Source organism: Dermacentor andersoni, chromosome 2, assembly GCF_023375885.2.
Source record: "Dermacentor andersoni chromosome 2, qqDerAnde1_hic_scaffold, whole genome shotgun sequence".
Taxonomy (NCBI): domain Eukaryota; kingdom Metazoa; phylum Arthropoda; class Arachnida; order Ixodida; family Ixodidae; genus Dermacentor; species Dermacentor andersoni.
The window spans coordinates 30,396,948-30,417,358 of NC_092815.1; the positions used below are offsets into that span (position 1 = coordinate 30,396,948).

Sequence of the window (20,411 nt, forward strand, 5' to 3'; positions counted from 1 at the left end):
TGACCCTTTCTCATTGTTTGACAACGTCGGTCCCGCAACTACCGCCTTTGCAGCGAGCTCCCGAACCTTCGATCTGGTTAAGGCCTGAACGCTAGCCTCACCAAACAAAAGCCCCTTCTCGCGCAGGAGGTGATCGGACCTGTTCGAAAATAGGTACGGGTACTGGGGGGGCAGCATAGATGACACTGCGGCCTCCGTCTCAAGTGCTCCGAAAGGTCCTTCAATAAGCACTTTTGCTACCGGCAGACACACGCTATGAGCTTCCACTGCTTGCTTGATCCATGCGCACTCGCCCGTGAACATATCGGGTTCTACGTAAGAGGGGTGAACTACATCCATTGTAGCTGCGGAATCGCGAAGCACTCGGCACTCTTTCCCGTTCACGAGGAGGTCTCGCATGTAAGGCTCGAGAAGCTTCATGTTCTCGTCAGTGCTGCATAAAGACAAAAACACGACTTTTGTTTTTGTTTCTGGACACTGCGCCGAAAAGTGACCCGGCTTCTGGCACGTATAACAAACGCGCGTTTGCCTCGTCTCGAACCGCTTTCTGCGTTCGGCTTCGGTTGCCGCCGTCTCCGTACGTTCGGTCGGACTGCTTTCACTCGCATCCGCACTACGTGTATCCCCCTTTGCTCTCATGGGTGTGAACTTCGGCCTCTCAAACTTGGAGCCAAATTCACCCTTTTGACCGTCCTTAGCTCCGCGAGCCCGACGCGTCACAAACTCCTCGGCTAACTCAGCGGCTCTAGCCACCGTACTAACGTCTGGCCTATCCAAGACCCAGTACCGCACGTTCTCAGGTAACCGACTATAAAACTGTTCTAGCCCAAAACACTGCAGAACTTTCTCGTGGTCACCAAACGCTTTCTCTTCTTTGAGCCACTCCTGCATGTTTGACATAAGCCTGTAGGCAAACTCTGTATATGACTCACTTTTGCCTTTCTCATTTTCCCGAAACTTCCGACGGAACGCCTCCGCTGACAGCCGGTACTTTTTTAGCAGACTCGATTTCACTTTGTCGAAATCCTCTGCCTCCTCTCTCTCCAAGCGAGCGACTACGTCGGCCGCCTCGCCGGGTAGCAAAGTGAGCAAGCGCTGTGGCCACGTTTCCCGAGAGAACCCCTGCTTCTCGCACGTTCGCTCAAAGTTAACCAGGAACAAACCAATGTCCTCTCCAAGCTTAAACGGCCGCATCAGGTCAGTCATTTTGAACAATACTCGTTCTCCTGCACCGTGTGCCTGACTTCCATTACGAGCGCGTTCCATCTCTAACTCGAGACGCTTCATTTCCAAAGCGTGTTCGCGCTCTTCTTTTTCTTTCTGTTCTTTTCGTTCACGCTCATCTTTCTCTTTCTGTTCTTTAAGTTCACGCTCATCTTTCTCTTTCTGTTCTTTAAGTTCACGCTCCTGTCTTTTTGCCGTCTCCCTCTCCTCAATGGTCTCAAGGCATTCCGACAGCTCGTCATCCTCAGCTTCTAACTCAAGAATAGCCCTTAGCAGTTCTGGTTTTCTGAGTTTGTCTGAGACATCCAGACCCAACTCTCTCGCAAGCTCCAGCAATTTCGGTTTGCGCAACGACTTCAAATCCATGGCTGCTCTGAATGCTGCTTTCTCTACTGCCTACTATTGTCTTGCCGCAAACTAACCCGGCAGCAACGACAACCACAATTACCAGCTCTGTTTCTGACACTAACAAAAGCCTGGCAAAACTCAGAAGAAGAAAGTCCCGCACTCACCAAACCTCGCAGCCAAGACTTCAGCGCAGTCGTTCCGCTGCAGGCAACCAGTCATCACACAGGGATCGTTGCACTGCTCCCGGATGGTCGTTGAGCTGCTCAGCATACAGTCAACCGCATCTCTTCGCTGCTGGCCTCCGTTGTCGCGATCTCACCGCTGGCAACCAGTTGTTGGAGTCTCGGTGCTGGCGCCCGTTATTGCGAATGGGTCGCAAGCCCCAAGGGTAGCGTTGGCCTGGCGGCCTGGGGCACTGGAAGCATCCGAAGGTCCCGGCAAAGCATGAGAAGACTGGTAACAGAACAACTTGTTTATTCTAACATAGCAAAAGAGCGGCCGGTCAGGTCGACCGAAGTGGAGAGACGGGAGAGCACGTAACTCAACAGTACAAATCGGAGCCTCTCTCCTGGCGTCCGGGGGCAGCTGCTCTTATACTCTCGGCGTCGCGGGCCAGAAGGAAGGTCACGGGATGAGCCCACGACACGGCGGAGCATGAGCCCACGACGGCGCGCACGGTCGAGCTGAGAGACCTGCTGAACCGAGTGTAGTGACGCATCGCCAACCCGCCGACGGACAAACCTGCTGGCTCCTCACTTGGGGAGCTCCGCTCCCCGGCTGCCGCGCTTTGACAAGCGTGGGCACACACACACACGCACACACGAAGACACGTGGCACTGAAACACGCCTGGACACGCTTGGCGGGGAGGCATTGCGGCGGCGTCGCACGGGCCAAAATGTCCGCCGCTTTGAACGAAGCCCCGGCGTCCGTTGCATCCGCGCCGGCATTACCGCGCGTTGTAGGTGAAACGTAACAGTCCCCACTGAGACCTGCTTCTCAATTCGCCGAGCGTCGTCCGGAAAACTGAATTATGGAGCTTTTGGAGGAAAAGCTGCATCGAACGACAGGACAGAAATTCCTCCATCGCGTCCGTACAATGTGATATTGGTTGTAGTAGAGGGTGTACAAGTAGAAGCTTTAATAGACACTGGTGCTAGTGTTTCCGTCATTCACCGTGATTTGTGTTCGCGACTTAGGAAAGTTACGACCCCCTATGATGGACCTACGCTACTCGCTGCTCAAGGGGCCTCCATTCGACCTATCGCTATGTGCACAGCTCGTATTTCCATCGATGGACTTCTACATCACGTACAATTTGCAGTGCTCAGTTCGTGTGCCCAGCAGCTCATATTGGGATGGGATTTTCTTTCTACGGCCTCCGCCTCCATCTGCTGTGGACAACGCGTTCTCCACATGACCGACACGACCTATTCACTTCATGCAGATGACACACCCCTTCACTTCGTTGCTGCAGAAGATACCGCGTTACCTCCTCGCCATCAAAGCATTGTTACTATCACGTCTGATGTGATTGACTGCGGCGACGTGCTCGTCTTACCATCTGCACGCTGTCTTGCAAGAGGGATAGCCTTTGCATCAGGGCTCGTTAGGTTTGATCATGGCGCTGCACGTCTCTACGCTACAAACCCGACATCCGAAAAGATTCTCATCCCTAAAGGCACTACATTGGCTTGCGCCACTGCATCAGAGTCTATATCTGTTATTTCCTTTAAACCAGCTTCCTCTGAAGGTCCTTGTACTGGACGGGCCGCATCTCCTTCAGCTCTTGCAGCTGCCATCAGTTCCGACCTGACAGCTTCGCAGTCACAACAATTGCTTGCTTTGCTCCGAAAACATGAAGCTTCCTTTGACGCGCATTCATCTTCGTTGGGAAAGACTTCGATTACGACGCATCGGATAGAGACAGATGGTACATCCATCGTGCGCCGTAGACCATATCGCGTATCGCTAGCCGAGAGGAAAGTCATTGACGAGAACGTCACCGACATGCTCCAACGAAACATAATACGCCCCTCTGCTAGCCCTTGGTCTTCCCCCGTTGTTTTGGTTCGCAAAAAAGACGGCTCTGTTCGATTTTGTGTCGACTACCGAGCACTTAACAAGATCACACGCAAGGATGTATACCCTATGCCGCGAATAGACGATGCCTTGGATTCCCTGCAGGGTGCCGAGTACTTCTCCAGCATCGATCTGCGTTCCGGCTACTGGCAGATACCTATGCATGAGGACGATAAGGAGAAAACAGCGTTTTCAACACCCGATGGGCTCTACGAGTTTAATGTCATGCCATTCGGCCTTTGCAATGCGCCCGCAACGTTCGAGCGCATGATTGACACCGTTCTTCGTGGCCTAAAGTGGAAGACTTGCCTGTGCTATCTCGACGATATTGTTGTTTTCTCGTCAACCTTCTCTCAGCACCTGCAACGTCTGGATGAAGTTCTCACGTGCCTTGCCAACGCTGGACTTCAGCTAAACACTAAGAAATGCCATTTTGCGAGCAAGACAATCAAAGTTCTAGGTCACATTGTGAGCAAAGATGGCATTCGTCCTGATCCTGACAAGGTTTCCGCAGTTCAGCACTTCCCTCGTCCCGAAAAGACTAAAGATTTGCGTAGTTTCTTAGGCCTCGCTTCCTATTTTCGGCGATTCATACGGGGCTTCGCCTTAATAGCGTCACCTCTGCACAAATTACTGGGTTCTAATGTTCCCTTTGTGTGGTCTCCCGAATGTGAATCTGCGTTCACCCATCTGAAGCGCGCTCTCACATCTGAACCAGTACTACGCCATTTTGATGAAGCTGCTCCTACCCTCCTGCATACGGATGCTAGTGGTCACGGAATTGGTGGCATTCTCCTACAGCGAGACGACACTTTAGGTGAGAGGGTCGTCGCATACGCAAGTCGCGTTCTGAAAAACGCCGAAAAGAATTACACCATCACGGAGCAGGAATGTCTAGCTATCATTTGGTCTGTGCAGAAGTTTCGACCTTATCTTCACGGCCACCACTTTACGATCGTTACAGACCATCATGCATTATGCTGGCTTTCGACGCTGAAGAACTTGTCTGGACGACTTGGTCGGTGGATTCTTCGTTTGCAAGAATACGACTTTACCATTACCTACAAGTGCGGAAAAAAACACCAAGATGCAGACGCACTTTCTCGCTGTCCGCTTCCTACGACACCATGCAATGGAGCTCCAACTACCATCCGTGACAAGCTTTCGCTCGATCCCTCCTCAGATGCTTTCTTGTTGGCCGCTGTCGACGAGATGCCTCCACACGACAACAAATCCTTCCAATTTCATCAACTTGCCGACTCTTACTGTCGGCGCATCATCGACCACCTTCAAGGAGCTTCGCGCCCGCCTAACGCCCGCCTTCGTCGGCAGCTGACGCAATTTAAGATTGACAACCGCGTCCTATACCGTCATGTCTATCACCCTGACGGTCAACGCTGGGTTCCTGTTCTGCCACGCTCTCTACGTGCTTATGTCCTGCGGGCTTCTCACGACGACATGACTGCTGGTCACCTTGGTTTCCAGAAAACCTATGACCGCATCAAAGGGCGCTTCTACTGGCCTGGATTGTCCGCCAGTGTAGCGAGGTATGTCGCTTCCTGCGCTCTATGTCAGCGTCGAAAGCTCCCTACATCAGCTCCAAGCGGACAACTGCAACCGGTTCCTTGTCCGTCGCAACCATTTGAGGTCGTTGGAGTTGACCTATATGGCCCACTTCCTGTGACTCTCACCGGTAAACGATGGATTGTGACAGCCGTTGATCACTTGACACGCTACGCCCAAACAACTTGTGTGAGTTCTGCCTCAGCCTCTGAAGTTGCTGCATTCATACTTCAATCCTTAATACTGCGTCACGGTGCTCCTCGCGTCCTCCTGAGCGACCGTGGAAAAGCATTCCTCTCGCAACTACTAGACGAAGTACTCAGAGCCTCCGGAACCACCCACAAGACTACCTCCAGTTACCATCCGCAAAGCAACGGCCTCACAGAGCGATTTCATCGCACGCTGTCAGACATGTTAGCCATGTACATTGACCCGGATCACAGAAACTGGGACGCAATTTTACCATTCGTGACCTTTGCATATAATACCGCCGTTCAACGCACGACCGGTTACTCGCCATTCTACCTTGTCTATGGTCGTTCGCCCTCTTCCTGTCTTGACGTCTCTTTCTTCGCGCCAACTGTCCATCAATGTCCTTCCTCCTGCGAAGAATATGTGTCCCGCATTCTGCGTTGTCGCCAGCTCGCCCGCATCAACACCGAAGCACGGCAACAGGACCGCAAGCAGCATTACGACGCCTCTCATCGCGTCGTGTGCTTCCGCCCTGGCGAGGAAGTGCTACTCCGGACACCAGTTCGTACTCCTGGCTTGTGTGACAAGTTTCAGCTTCGGTTCATCGGCCCCTACAAAGTCTTGGAGCAGACTTCTCCAGTGAACTATCGCGTGGAACCAGTTATTGTTCCAAATGACCGCCGCTGCCGCGCCGCTGAGATTGTTCACGTTTCCCGTATGAAGCCTTTCACGAGACGTTCACCGCCCCTTTGAATTGCGGCCAGGATGGCCGCTCTCGCGCGAGGGGACATTAGTGTGGGAATTTATAAGCTATTCTTTGTCATCTGTACACGATCATCATCATATGGGGTTTATATGGGGTTCTTCTTCATCATCGCTGGTGGGGCTGGCTCTCGAGTGTGCTCCGTGCTGTGGGCGTGGTCGGTTCGCCTAATCTTGTGACGCGGAATAAAAGCCGTGATTACTGCTGCGTCACAATATATATATATACAGATATATATATATGTAACCTTCTGCGGTTTACTTGGCATGACCATTAGCAACAGCACAACATAAATATCGCGTAGGGTGTAGAGAAAGTGAAACACAGTTCATTGGTTCGGAAATTTTTTTGTGCACTGTGGAAAAAAAACGGGCACTCGTTCGTCGCGTGGCGGCAGTGTGATATTTCTATTTGTTTATTTGCGATATCCAAACATAAATATAGATATAAGAATATAGAACTTAAGGAAATCAGATACTACGCTGTGGCAATGAAATTATAACAAAAATGCAAGAAATAAAAGCACATCGTTGCTTTTGAGCGCGTCTGCGTTAGGCTACTTGTGCGATTGAGCAGTCTTGAAGGATGCCATGGCGTTCATTTGGTTGCCATAAATTGTGCAATTGCCTGGGCATTGTACGCAATCCTGTAGTTAGAGAAATCTGACCAAATTGGCAGTTGTGTCGGCTGCAGTGTGGCATGTCTACAAGCTTACTAGTGGAGCAGCTGGTGTTAGCGTACGAAGCCATCCGTTGTAATATGGATCATAAACGCGGCGTTATTGCAAAAGCAGTGCCTGTCGCCTCTCGCGTTCTTCTGTTTCTTGTCATCTGGGCCTGTAGCACTTGGAAAAAAAAGGGGGAGGGGGCGCTCGTAGGCTCGAGCTAGACGTCCGGTTTAAATCGTCTGATTGCAACAACTTCCATATGAATACTCTTAATATAAAACTGTACGATAGGAGTGAATGACCCTCCTAGACATTCCGTTTAGTTTGCCTTATCAACATAACTTGCAAATAAAACTTTATGATACGAGTTAACGACCTTGAATAAATTATTCGTAAACAGCTTCACTTCGGATACGTTTGTCAAAGTGTTGGTGAGCTTTACTTAATGGGGAAAGTTAGCATCAGTTCGCGTTGTGAATAAAAATAATAATATTACGTGTATCTTGGGAATAAACGCCTGTTTTCTCACTAATAGGTTCATGTTGTCACAAGGCGGGGCGTGGCATTTACAGAAACCATTTTGTGGACGATGCTAAACGGCATGTTTTGCGATCCGTTAACGGGGTTATGCGACGGCTGGTAAGCGTATACTCTTACATAGCAGCACCATTGAGTAACGTCTTCTCTAGCAGGAGGCGTTTTCATGGAGATAAACACTTTATGGCCGCCGTTTCAAGCGACCTAAATAGGTTTAATCACCTAATTGGCGAACGAAACGACTGGTCTGCGCTGTTTTCGTGCTCGTGTTATTGTTGACGGCAAACAGATGGTTACTGCAGCTCGCCGCTCATTGTGTAGCGAAGCTGATCCAAGGCTTAGCGCAAGGTATGTGAACCAGACGAAACACTGGCTGTTTGGCTTTAGTCTCTCGTAGCAAGGCGGTGTGTTAACTCCGTGATAATAAAGTATAGACCGTTTTGCAGGTTGGAGGCGATAAGAAAACGCTGCCAGACTCGGTTTCATATTGTTACGGAAGGATGACAGAAGAGAGAGAGGAAGAAGATCGCGAAACGCTGGCTGCTGCGTGTTGTTGCTGGTCAGCCATCTTGACCACATTGACTTTGCTTGTATATGTACTCTAAATATATTCAGTCTATACTGCCAACATCCCCGTAACATATTGGTATAGACTGAACATATTTACAATATATATACCAGCAAAGTCAATGTGGTCAATCGCCCAACAGCAGAATGGTACCGAGTGCGTGATAGCTTACGCCAGCCGCCTGCTGTCACCTGCTGAGAGAAATTACTCCATCACCGAGCGGGAGTGCTTGACTTTAGTTTGGGCTGTCGCCAAGTTCCGGCGTATTTGTACCGCCGCACGTTTTCGGTCGTTACAGACCACCACGCCCTCTGCTGGCTGTCTTCCCTCCAGGACCCCACAGGACGGTTTGGTCGCTGGGCGTTGCGGCTCCAGAGATTTTCATTTGTTGTAAACTATAAGTCTGGACGCCTGCACAAGGACGCTGACTGCCTCTCGCGTCATCCCGTGGATCCTCCCGATCCTGTTGCGCATTATCCGGTGACCAGCGTGATGGCTTTGACTGACATGACCGACATGCGCGCTGAACAACAACGCGACGCATCCTTACAGTCCATCATCACTGGAGTACAATCTGGCAGCACCGATGGCACATGCCGTATGTTTGTGCTGCATGACGGCATCCTCTACCGCCGCAATATCAGCTCTGACGGCCCTGAATTGCTCCTTGCCCTTCCTCGTCATCTGCGATACATCGTTCTCGAACAACTTCACGATGCACCGACGGCGGGGCACCTTGTAGTTTTGCGTACATGCGACCGCGTACGACGCCGGTTCTTCTGGCCGGCTCTTTACCGCTCTGTGCGTCGTTATGTCGCAACTTGCGAATTGTGTCAGCGCCGGAAGAAACCTCCCCTGCCACCTGTTGGCCGACTCCATCCAATTGAAGTTCCTTCTGAGCAATTCTTTAGCGTTGGCATTGACCTGCTTGGCCCTTTTCCGACGACGACTAGAGGGAATAAATGGACCGCTGTCGCTACTGATTACGCGACACGCTACGCGATAACAAAGGCGTCGCCGACTAGTTACGCAACTGATGTCGCCGATTTTCTCTTTCACGACGTCATTCTCCAGCACGGTGCACCTCGACAGTTACTTACAAACCGCGGCCGCTCGTTCTTGTCTCGAGTTGTGGACGACCTCCTCCGCTCTTGTGCCACTGAGCACAAGCTGTCCACCGCCTACCACCCACGAACGAACGGTCATACGGAACGTCTCAACCGAACACTCACAGAGATGCTGTCGATGTACGTTTCCAACGATCACCGCGACTGGGACGCTACGCTGGCCTACGTGACATTCGCGTTTAACTCGTATTGACATGACAGCGCAGGAAATTCACCCTTTTACCTTTTGTATGGTCGCGACCCGACTTTGCCCTTTGACACCATCCTACCTTCTGTGCTCCGCGTTGACGATGACTTAACGTACGCTCGTTAAGTCATCGATCGCGCTCACATAGCGCATCAAGTCGCCCGATGTCGCTTATTAGCCTCGCAGCATCTGCAAAAGAAGCGTTACGACCGATGCCATCGCGATGTTCAGTTCGCCCCAGGTGCTTGTGGGCTGCTTTGGTCATCATGCCGTCAGGTCGGCCTCTCCCAGAAGCTCCTCTCTCGCTACACATCGCTACACAGGGCCTTATGAAGTCTTACGTCAAGTTAACGACGTCAATAACGAGATCGCGCCATTAGTTTCATCCAGCCTCAAGTCCGCCGCCTGTTGACGTCGTGCACGTTTCGCGGCTGAAGCCATACTTCACTCGCAGTTCTTCGCTTACCATGCGCCGAGACGGCGCTTCACCACCCGGGGGTCCTGTTACGGAAGGATGACAGAAGAGAGAGAGGAACAAGAAGATCGCGAGGAGGCTGGCTGCTGCGTGTTGCTGCTAGTCAGCTATCTTGACCACATTGACTTCTTTGCTTGTATATATACTGTAAATATATTCAGTCTATACTGCCAACATCCCCGTAACAATATTATACAAATGAAGCATACGGGGTGTAGCGACTGCTGTTTACAAACTTATTGCATTTGTTTATGAGCAATATTGACTCGGCAGTCAATAAGCCGCGTGCCGTGGAGGTTACCGTCAGTGTTTGGTTATATATATATATATATATATATATATATATATATATATATATATATATATATATATATATATATATATATATATATATATATATATATATATATATATATATATATATATATATATATATATATATATATATATATATATATATATATATATATATATATATATATATATATAAGGAATGAAAACTACGAATTATGATGCGAGTATAGTACTAGTCGTGGAGGGAGGGAATCCGACATCCCAAAACCAAACACTGGCGGTAACCTCCACAGCACACGGCTTATTGGTTGCCGAGTCAATATTGCTCATAAACAAATGCAATAAGTTTGTAAGCAGCAGGCGCTACACCCCGTATACTTCATTTGTATAATATTGTTACTGGGATGTTGGGAGATTCTGGCCGTTATATATGTATGTATGTACAATGATTAGGAAAGACAATACATAAACATTTCATAGCCACACTAACGTCCTTGAGGAACGTATTATGAAAAATAAGAAATGCTGGATTGCCCGGCGGGGCGAAAAGCCCCGCTGTATAGTCCGGTCCATTCACCTCCAGTTTACTTTCGGAAAATCGTGGACACGGCAAACGAGACAGCAATATGACGACTGGCACGGCACTTACATACGAAGTACACATTTGCAACGACCGCATGTGCATTGATGGTGAGTGTTCTGCACGCAGGTGGAGTCGATGCTGCTCGTACACCCGTACCTGCTGACTATGTCGAGATCCAGCCTGCACTGCATCCTCACTCTCGATTGCGGCACCGTCTCGGGACGGCTTATGCCAGTCTACGTGGACCTCGGGGTAAGGCGTCGCGGGTGTCTATTTTTGCGGGAGGGTTTGACATTAGAAACGCATAAATTGAAGGTGCAAATATTGGTTTTAAAAGGTAGACCCTTGCGTAAGTTGCGGCCACATTGGTTGTATCTTTGATCATTCTCCAGCCTTAGATAGCACAATTCTAACCCCTGATGTAAATTTTTCGTTGAGGTGGCCATTACTTCTACAAGAAATCAAAATGCTCAATCGAATAATCAACGTAATTACGCTAATGAACTTTTTAAATTATTACTACACGACACATCTTTCAATCTACAAATTATAGCCTCTGAGTTCGCGCGGCGAATGCCCTTAGAACGAATTCTCTGGACAGTACCGGTTCCGAGATATTAAATTTCGAAGTGTCCGTCGAATTGCATTGATGTTCCAGTTACTTTTCTGCTTCGATGCATGAAAGAGCAGTTTCTTAAAAATGCAAGATTATAATTGAGGTCGTATAAACGGCGTAGACTATATCCCGGTCCCTTTTCTAGCGTTCGTTCCGACGGTATGGTGTACGGGTTTGTCTTGGAGCTGAAGTTTCGATCAGCCTCAAATTAGATAATTTTACCAGTAGAAGCTTGGGAGATACAACATAAGATCTTTTGCCTTAGACACAGGCTGCATAACTTATATGTTGCCAGATGCTCGCCAAGAGGTTGCCGGTACCTCCTCGGCGTGGTGCATATTGCTTCTTTCTTGGCTCCCTGTCTTCAGACAGTAAACATGCACCTCGCTATAGCGTACCTGTGTGAAAGTGAGGTTCCCTACGTGACATTCGGTATATTACCTGGAATTCGCTTCACGAGCGAGCAATGCGCTGGACTCTCTGCCAAGATTTCGAGCTGTCCGCGGTCCATTGCTGCCTCCGCATTCCTAGTGACAGAGTATTCCACACATGCGGTGAATACCCGTCCCATATACAAGTAACCTGACAGAAGAATCGCAATCACTGGGTCTTTCTTCACAGAATGTGGGACGTATATTGCTCTTTTTTTTTGCGTAATGCTATTCTGGTGGTGACGTAAATTTTATTATTGGATGAGATCAACTTGCGACGTACTAGGGGCAATAACACTGACGAACATTAATTGCGAAAACAGCAGTAGTGCAGCAAGATTGCGATCGTTATCTATTTTATGTTGGATATATTGAGCCTTTCTGAGAGATTAAAGCTAAGAGGTATTTCCACGTTCCTTTTTGTTTCAATCTTAATGTGGAGCTATCTTCATCAGAGACACTGGAGTGCTCTTACACATACTAAATGAACCGGATCAGATTGCGTTATACCGGCGTCACACAAACTAGCTTCTCCGCTAGTTGCAGAGCGTCACCATAAAAGTTTCGTTGCATGTTCAGGTGCACCAAGACGTAGGTTAACTAGAGGTTTGCCATGGCAAATAAATTGCTGCGCGCAGCTAAGCGTGCTTTTTAGTAGCCCGAGTGGTCTGTCACCATTGGAAAAAAAAATGCTAGGCCAGAACTTAGCACCGCTAACTTCTTAATTATGCGCTAGCGTTCTTAGATTTCGAAGATTGTGACGTCTCGACAGGTGCGCGCGTCCTTGAACGCTCCCATTTATCAAGTGACGTTTCTACATCTTGGTATCTTTTACAAACTTGCAATTTCGTGCACACTGTGACGCGCTTTCATACAATCAACACAACTCGAGTTGTATTGCTCGAAAGTGACTGAAGTCCGCCGATGATGCTATAAAAAATGCTTGACCGATGGTGGTACCAAACCTCTGTCTTCCAGGAAAGCAACCAAACGCCCTAACCATTAATGCCATGAGCACACGCCCTCTTCTCTCGTTTCGAAGGCACCCTTTGAGATGTCTGGCGCTTGCGTCACGCTCCAGTTTCTCACATTCTTTCGTCGTGACAGCTAGCGCTTTGAGACGCTGTGTCACACTGCACTGCCTTCTAGATCGGCCCATATTTCCCGTTAGATACCTTCAAATTTGGTGAAGCTTGCCTATAATGCTGTCACATTAATACTCCGTAAGCCCCATATGTCCAAAATTCATAATCCCATATCCTGTAATGAGCTCCTTACAACTTTTGACCACGAAATTAAGGACACGCCAGACAAGGACGACGGAATGCGAACTGCGCTTCCTCGACTTCCCGGTTTTTTTTGTCCTTTCGTGGTTGTAAGCTGCAGTCTGCACATTACAAGATGAGCGAACACAAACTAGCCATATTTCTCGCTATTATGGTCATGTGGGATTCTGTATAAAGACCAGTATGTTTCCATATAAGCTCATATAATTGCATGGTATTATGGACGGGGAATGTGGGTGTGTTCAACGACGACTAAAGGCTGAACATGTGGGATGCGTGTAACTTTTGATGGATAGAACTGAAATTTTGCGTTTAAGGACGTGTTTTCAGACCAGATGAAGTGCGCGTTGTAGACGACTTCAAGCAGGAGTTTACGCTAGCGACCTGAACACATCTTGCCATGCAACAGAGACGAAAAGATTGACAGGCTTTCAGCGATTGAGTTTGGCTGCTGATGTGAAAGCACTGAGGCACAGGAACTTACGTTTGTCTGTAAATGAATTTCTTGTGCTCTTTCTTTCATGTTTAATGAAAGTGTGTTTGTTAGAAACCAAGTAGTCACTAAGGTGTGAACTCTCAAATTTCTCTTCATCGGGTTTATTTCCATGGGCATTCGTCAGCAGAAATGCATTTTCCAGCCCGATACGATACTAATCAAAGTGAGGCGAAAGCGTAAAGGCCTCCGAATTGTCGGGGCCTGCTTGTATAGTCTGTAAATTGGTTTTTGTTGACGAATCCAAGGACTTTCACTCCTTATGTTGTGGTCTGATGTCGTAGCCCAAAACTCTGCTCCCTTCCCATTCTTTCTCTAACCAACTATAAGGTATGCCACAACTCGTCCATTCACGCCTTCGTTAAATTTTCCGACATAATGTGAATAAATTACGAATAATCCCGGCACCATACAGCTTTCTATTTTTCAAGTGAGAATGAAGAAATGTTCCGTTCAGTTTTAAACACGAGCATATTATGATAAGTTAGCGTTATCTTATATTTGGCCACTTTTCGTAGTGCGCACATAGACGGGATGATTAAACAGAGCACGTCATTCCTCTTGCTTCAGCTCTCATGTGCACACTTCCTCTAAAACCATTGTTTGTCGTTCCACACGCTCTTTCGCTGTAATGAAAATCCAAAAATCAGTATTTTCCACCACAGTCAGCAACACAGAGCTCTCACACGAAGCATGCATGAGTTTTTGAATATGTATGTATGAATATACGGCGCATGACAGCCCATGGCCTCGAATACGGAAGTTGTCGTGAGATCAGGCTGCATTTTGTCGTTTACTTGCAGCGCGTGTTCATTGAACACTGCTTGAGCTTTCAGTCATCATCAACAGGTGAACTCGCGCTGCACCCGAGTTCGCTCCTGCTTAGAAGTTCCGATGTCTGCTCATTGCTGAGAAAATAAATCGTCATAACACACAAGTTAACAGTGGTTTCTTTTAGATGGGCTTTGTGAAATGTGGCAATGTTTGAGCGTGCCTCAGACATGGTTGTACACGTCCCACACGCCAGGACGCCTGAGCTGTTTGAGTCGCGACGTCACGCAAGAGTGCGGATAGTCCATAGATTCAATTGGGGATAACCTTGACGTCTAGACAATCACGTTTTTTGCTTCCAAGGCACGGCTGGCAAAGGTCTCTCCGCCTTGCATAGTCACGTTGTGGGTCAAAGCGTGCAATGCTTATGTGGGTTTGAAGACACCTTGCTGTTGTAGCAATCGCACAACAAGAACGCGAAGTTGTGAAACGGGAACATGAAATTGCATGAAATATTATTTGTTTTCCGAGGTTAATTCTTCCGTGTCATTAGGCGATTGAATATTTAAATTTCATCACGTGCGCCAGTTTTTTCATTGTAATAATATTGGTGTCTAAGTCGTCTACTGTATGCTCCTGTCTCAAGGGCAAGCATAGTCATCGCACATAAAGGAAACACTGCGCATGTCGCATAACACGCAAAAGCAAAATTGTCATCCACCTGACTGTGGCGTGACGGTACAAAGGCAACCCATAAGGGCTTCTCTGAAAGAAAGCTTCGCAGTTTAAGAAAAATTTGTCTTGGTACAGAGAATCGAACCCGGCACCTTTCCGGGATCGCAGGGCGAGGGCGACTTAATCGACAACTCGAAGCACAGAGACACTGGATATTGCAAACCAGTTCTGCGGAATCCCACAAAATGGAGGCACGTTCAGGAAAGGCAAAATCGGCATCCACGCGTCAGTAGCACGAAGCATTTCTCTCTTTTACGAACCTTCCTATACCTTGCGAACTTCCAAAGAACTAATTTGCCATACCCAGTGCCCCCATGCTTCGAGTTGTTGATTAAGACACCCTTGATCTGCGATCAGCATGCCTCCTGAATAGCGCAGATGGTAGACCGACTACCCCGAAATGGTGCCGGGTTCGATCCTCTGAAACAGCACGAATCTTAAACTGTGAAGCTTTCTTTCTCAGAAACCCATATGGGTTTCCTTTGTAGCTTCGTCCTATGTGGATCACAAAGTTCTCTTTCGTGAACATTTCCCCACCTTATGGGCTTCCACAGAACTGATTTGCCAACACGCGCAGTGCTTCGCACTTATACGTAGCATCCCAGGCTGCGTTTAGACAAGTGATGTTGCTGCCCCGATGACGCTGCTGTTTCAGGTAAATTCGACATACCTCTTGAGTGCTACCATCTTGAGCGTCCCGGCAGCTCTTGCATACTCAAAACTGGTGTACCCTGAGACAGATGAGAATAGCCAGTTGATATTGGAATACCACAGGTACGTCACCGTTTCGGGCGATTTCGTTCGTACGAATGCCTCCGCGTACATTATGAAAAAAAATAAATAGAAAGGTTCGAATGTTTTGAGCGTTGGGTGCGATATACTTTCAGTGATCTTGAAATCTAAAAGCAACGCCTGAGCATCGCTAAGGGATGAAAAGCCAGATTAGTGAATTTTGGTCTGTGAAGTGTGGTAGGCGACCTCTGTGGGACTAGTCCTCGCTCTTTACACAATATTGAATTTTTATGGCCATTGAGGGCGTTATATTTTCAGGATGTGTAGTTATTGCTATGCTTTAATATAGTTGAATGAATGCAAGGTACCATTTACAGTAAATTGATCATATCTGGAATAATAAAGCTGGAAGGCTGAGACAGAAAGTAATACCGCTGCTCACAAATCGACGATCATTTCATGTAGGCCTTTAAAGTTGTACAAAACGATGCGATAGTGGCAGATTTAACTGTACGCACGTAATTATTTGCTTCAAAGAAGTCAGTTATTACGGTCGTACGCATATATGCTTTCTTTTAAATGCGTTATAACTGGGTAGTGGAACTCGCGTGGACCGTTTCTTTACTTATGTCCACCTCTTTTCACGTTATTATTCAAGCTATGAAGGCCACAGTGGCCAACACTGCTGGCTCTGCTTTGCTTTTCCAAACACATTGTAAAAAATAAAGCTCTAACCAAGTCAGCGTCGATGAAGCAGACCAGCATCAAGTTCTTATGTGAGTTCGAAGGTTAGAAGAAAGATCGTCGGGTCGGAGATGATCGCGGGACTATTTGGACAGAATACATGGACACTGGCCATGTAAATGTGCGGAAAGGCTGAAAGACTTGAAAGAAGTATTATTATACAAAAGGCGCTTGTGAACAAGGCGTTCCATCTGGGAGCGGGTGCGTCTTTTAATTGTTAGATCCTTCGGTCTGATTTTTTTGAAGATTTTTTTATGCTCCTGAGATCTAGTAAAAGTAAAAAAAATCTGTTGGCGCGCCCAACAGAAACAGCGACATAGCGACGAAGAAAGAAGCAGAAGCAGTGGGCTGGAATGGCCACATCTAGCCAGATGAGGCTCGGACCCGGGACTGCTCCACGACCTTTCAGCGCTATTGCGCGTCGGTGTCCGCATTCTTTTTTTTCGACTGAAATATCCCACTCACTGCTATATTGTCCCGTTCTAGTGACAGTGACGAATAGAACTGCCAAATGAGCCAGTTGAAAAAATTTAGCTATTCATTGGGTGAACGTGTGCCCAGAAAAACAAGTGACATACAAAACACGACGATAACAGTGAGGATAGCATTGACACGCTTAATGGTTTATCTTTTGTTTCGGTAACCGTTCTTCACCGGCTAACCGCTATTACAATATTCATGAGCTAGACTAGTCAGACAGCCTAACCGCGTGGTGACATGTGTTTCATTATTTCTAGTTTCTTGGGTGAGTTTGAATTGCATACTGGTAGGGGTTGTGCTTGCTAATACACGGGCACAGAAAGGCACACGGATAAACAAACGGGAGCGCTCTAGCTACTGACATTTATTGAAAATTTCAGTCTTCATATACGTACACCACCTAACAGTCACGTGACGCTTCCTATCACACTGTATAATTCAAGAAGAAAATTTATTTATCTGATAGGATAGTCGATGAGGTGTACTGACACATTTCGCCCCTTACCCGCCGCGTCGGCTTAGCGGATAGGGTAAAAAATTATGGGGTTTTACGTGCGAAAACCAGCTTCTGATTATGAGGCACGCCGTAGTGGGGGACTCCGGAAATTTCGACCACCTGGGGTTCTTTAACGTGCACTTAAATCTAAGTACACGGGTGTTTTTGCCCCCTTCGAAATGCGGCCGCCGCGGTGGGGATTCTATCCCGCGAGTTCGTGCTCAGCCGCCCAACACCATAGCCACTAAGGAACCACGGCGGGTCGCGGCTAGGGTATTGCGCTGCTAAGTACGAAGCCACGCGATCGAATCCCGGCCGCGGCGGCCGCATTTCGATGGGAATGAAATGCAAAAAAAAGAAAGGAAAAGAAAAAGCCCGTGTTCCGCGCATTGGGTCACCTTAAAACTCTTCTAGTGGTAAAGTTTAACGGGAGTCTCCCGCAGTCTCCCAGTTGCAAGCAACGTGCTTAAGAAAGTGGGGAACCCGTATGGCGTCCCTGCTAACACGTCCAGGAAAAAGCAGAAGCTGGCGGTCATTCCGCATGTACATAATGTCTCGCATGGGCTGAAGAGAGCAGCCTGTCAGGTCGGCGTGAAGGTGTTTTTTTTTTTTTTTCGGCACGTGAAAAGCTAAGCCGCGTGTGTAAGCTCACTGACCCCGTCAGTGAAAAACCGAGAGGATTCCAGAAAAAGCACCAGAACCCTTTCGTGTACTGCGCAGATGGAGTGGTGTACAGTATGCCACTGACACGCGGCGTCAAATGCATCGGCGGGTAAACGATCGCTTAAGAGAGCACAAACAATTCATTGCACGGTAGAGAGATGGGAACCTGTCCACACATTGCAATGACTGTGGTTACTCACCGTTATATTTGGACTGCCGCATAATCACCTACCACAAAGATAAATGTACGCGGGAAATTATAGAGGCGAAAGTCATTATCAAAGAAGGGGCAAAATGTCCCGGCACACCGTCCATTGTCCTTGCGCCACGTGGCTGTTAGGTGATGTATATATATGAAGACGGACATTTTCAACAAATATCGTTTGCTATAACTATCTTGTTTGTTTATCCGCGTGCCTTCCTGTTGTCCGTGTTTAGAAAGGGCTCACCAGTTAATTATTTGATCGGATTTTTTGTCTCGGAGCAACACGGCAGCTGCGGAAACGCTGCAGTGGGGCATTCTGGAATTGTTTTGATCACCCGTAGTTCGTTCTTACATTCTGTCTCCATCATAACGTGGCTTCCATGGCTAGAACTGGGAACATACCACCTCGTGCTCGGCAGTGGAACACCATATAGTCGCTAAGCCACTGCGCAGGTCCGTTTTGAAGGGTACTTTGAGCAAGAAATTGACCGCTTGTGTTCACGGTGTCCACAGTCCCGAGAGGAACCTGATCGAAGCCTTCATCACGGGTGCCATGATCGGTGTGTACCTCATGTTGGCGGTGGCCGGAAACATGCTCACCTACGCTTCCGCGGCCCGGTTCTTCGATGCCTTAGTAGCCTGGACGGCAAACAATGTGGGCGTGGACGAACTCACTCTGCAGGTGATTAGTGTTGTAGATATAGCCTGGAGATTATTTTTTTTTTATTCGCTCACTTTCCACCAATGTTGTAGTATGCTCCATCGATAAGCTGAACACTCACTTGGTGTTCTCTTGTCTATTTCAGCTGAGGTACTATCGCGAAGGCCTCCGAAGGCCTCTGCGAAGGCCTTCGCGTTTTTTTTAATGCGTAGATATCGCCCAAACGAGTCCTAATATCTAATTTTCTTTTCGGGAATACATTGGACAGAATGTTGCAGATATCTCTCCTCTCATTACTACTTTGCACCATATGATTGTACGCATACCTCACGCAATAACCTCTGGGCCCTTAAAGTGAAATAAATGAATGAAGGAATAGGGTTTCATCAAGGCTCAACCAATATATACTGCAGGTACAAGCCACAAAATGTGAAATTGTTGAACGTATACAAATTCTTTCTGCCTCAAGAAAACATCAGGCACCGATTCAAACCAGTAGGAAAAATGAGTGTTTTTGCGTATGATAGCATAGACGACTAAAACGCTATCGATTAATAGACGTTGCGTGATGAACCTGTAGATTTTGACTACGTGTATGTTACCTTTCTGTTCATATTAAGAACAGAGCGAAAGCGCCGATGATGATTTCTTTATTCGCGTTTTTTTTCTAACTTGCTGTGTATTTAGTTAATCTTAATTAACTAGGGCAGTGGTTTATATCGTGCTGCAGTTAGGTGTTGTAAACCCTGGTTTTTTTGTAGCGTGAGCTCTTACTCTTTCGCGTGACTATTCTTGGCCACACCGGGGCCACCTTTTCTAAGGTATTGTTGAAAGAAACAGAAAGCCATCGAAATATAAATTACCAAATGAACTGCAATTAGTTATGTGTATGCAATCGACCGTTTCGTTTGTTTTAATCAAGTCATCATCGTCATCATCGTATTTGTGTGTCCTCTGCCAGGCCAAACGCAGAGGTCTTTGGCCCAGCGTTCTATCATTACCCCTGTATTGCAATAGCTGATTCCTAACTTGCACCTGCGAATTTCCTAATTTCATCACCCCACCTAATTTCCTGCCCTCCTCAACTGCACTTCCATTTCCTAGGTACCAATTCTGTCATTCTGATGGTCCACCAATTCTCTGCCGTACGCACTATATGGCCTGCCCAGCTCCATTTTCTCTCTTAATGTCAACGAAAATATCGGCTATTCTCGTTTGCTCCCTGATCCACACCACTCTCGTCCTGTCTTTTAGTTTGACGCCTAAAATTTTATTGCGATAGCAATTATATGGACACTCTAGGTGCATTTGTGACGTCGCCGTCACCATGACGTTCCCTACAAAGTCCAAGGACGATAACATCGTCGCCGCACGCCATACGCTGTATGTGCGAGTGAAAGCGTGCGAGGGTGAGCCGACGACGCCGGCTCAATCTCGCGCGCTCAAAGGAGGAAAGCGGGGAGGAAGCGCGCTGTCTTCTGTCGCTAGGA

At 47.7% G+C, this 20,411-nt stretch overlaps 1 protein-coding gene across 4 annotated transcripts in view; it reads left to right on the plus strand.

Moving 5' to 3' along the window:
- Positions 1–20,411, plus strand: part of LOC129387758 (sodium/nucleoside cotransporter 1-like) — a 71,454-nt gene that overhangs the window by 23,864 nt on the left and 27,179 nt on the right. For 2 of the 4 annotated variants that reach the window (XM_055077286.2, XM_055077287.2), the window contains exon 5: positions 10,735–10,860. In XM_055077286.2, coding sequence (XP_054933261.1) covers positions 10,735–10,860 — 126 coding nt within the window. Of the gene's footprint in view, positions 1–10,734; positions 10,861–15,595; positions 15,715–18,773; positions 19,144–20,411 lie in introns of those variants that run through there. The other 2 variants (XM_055077285.2, XM_055077288.2) reach the window with 2 other exon arrangements.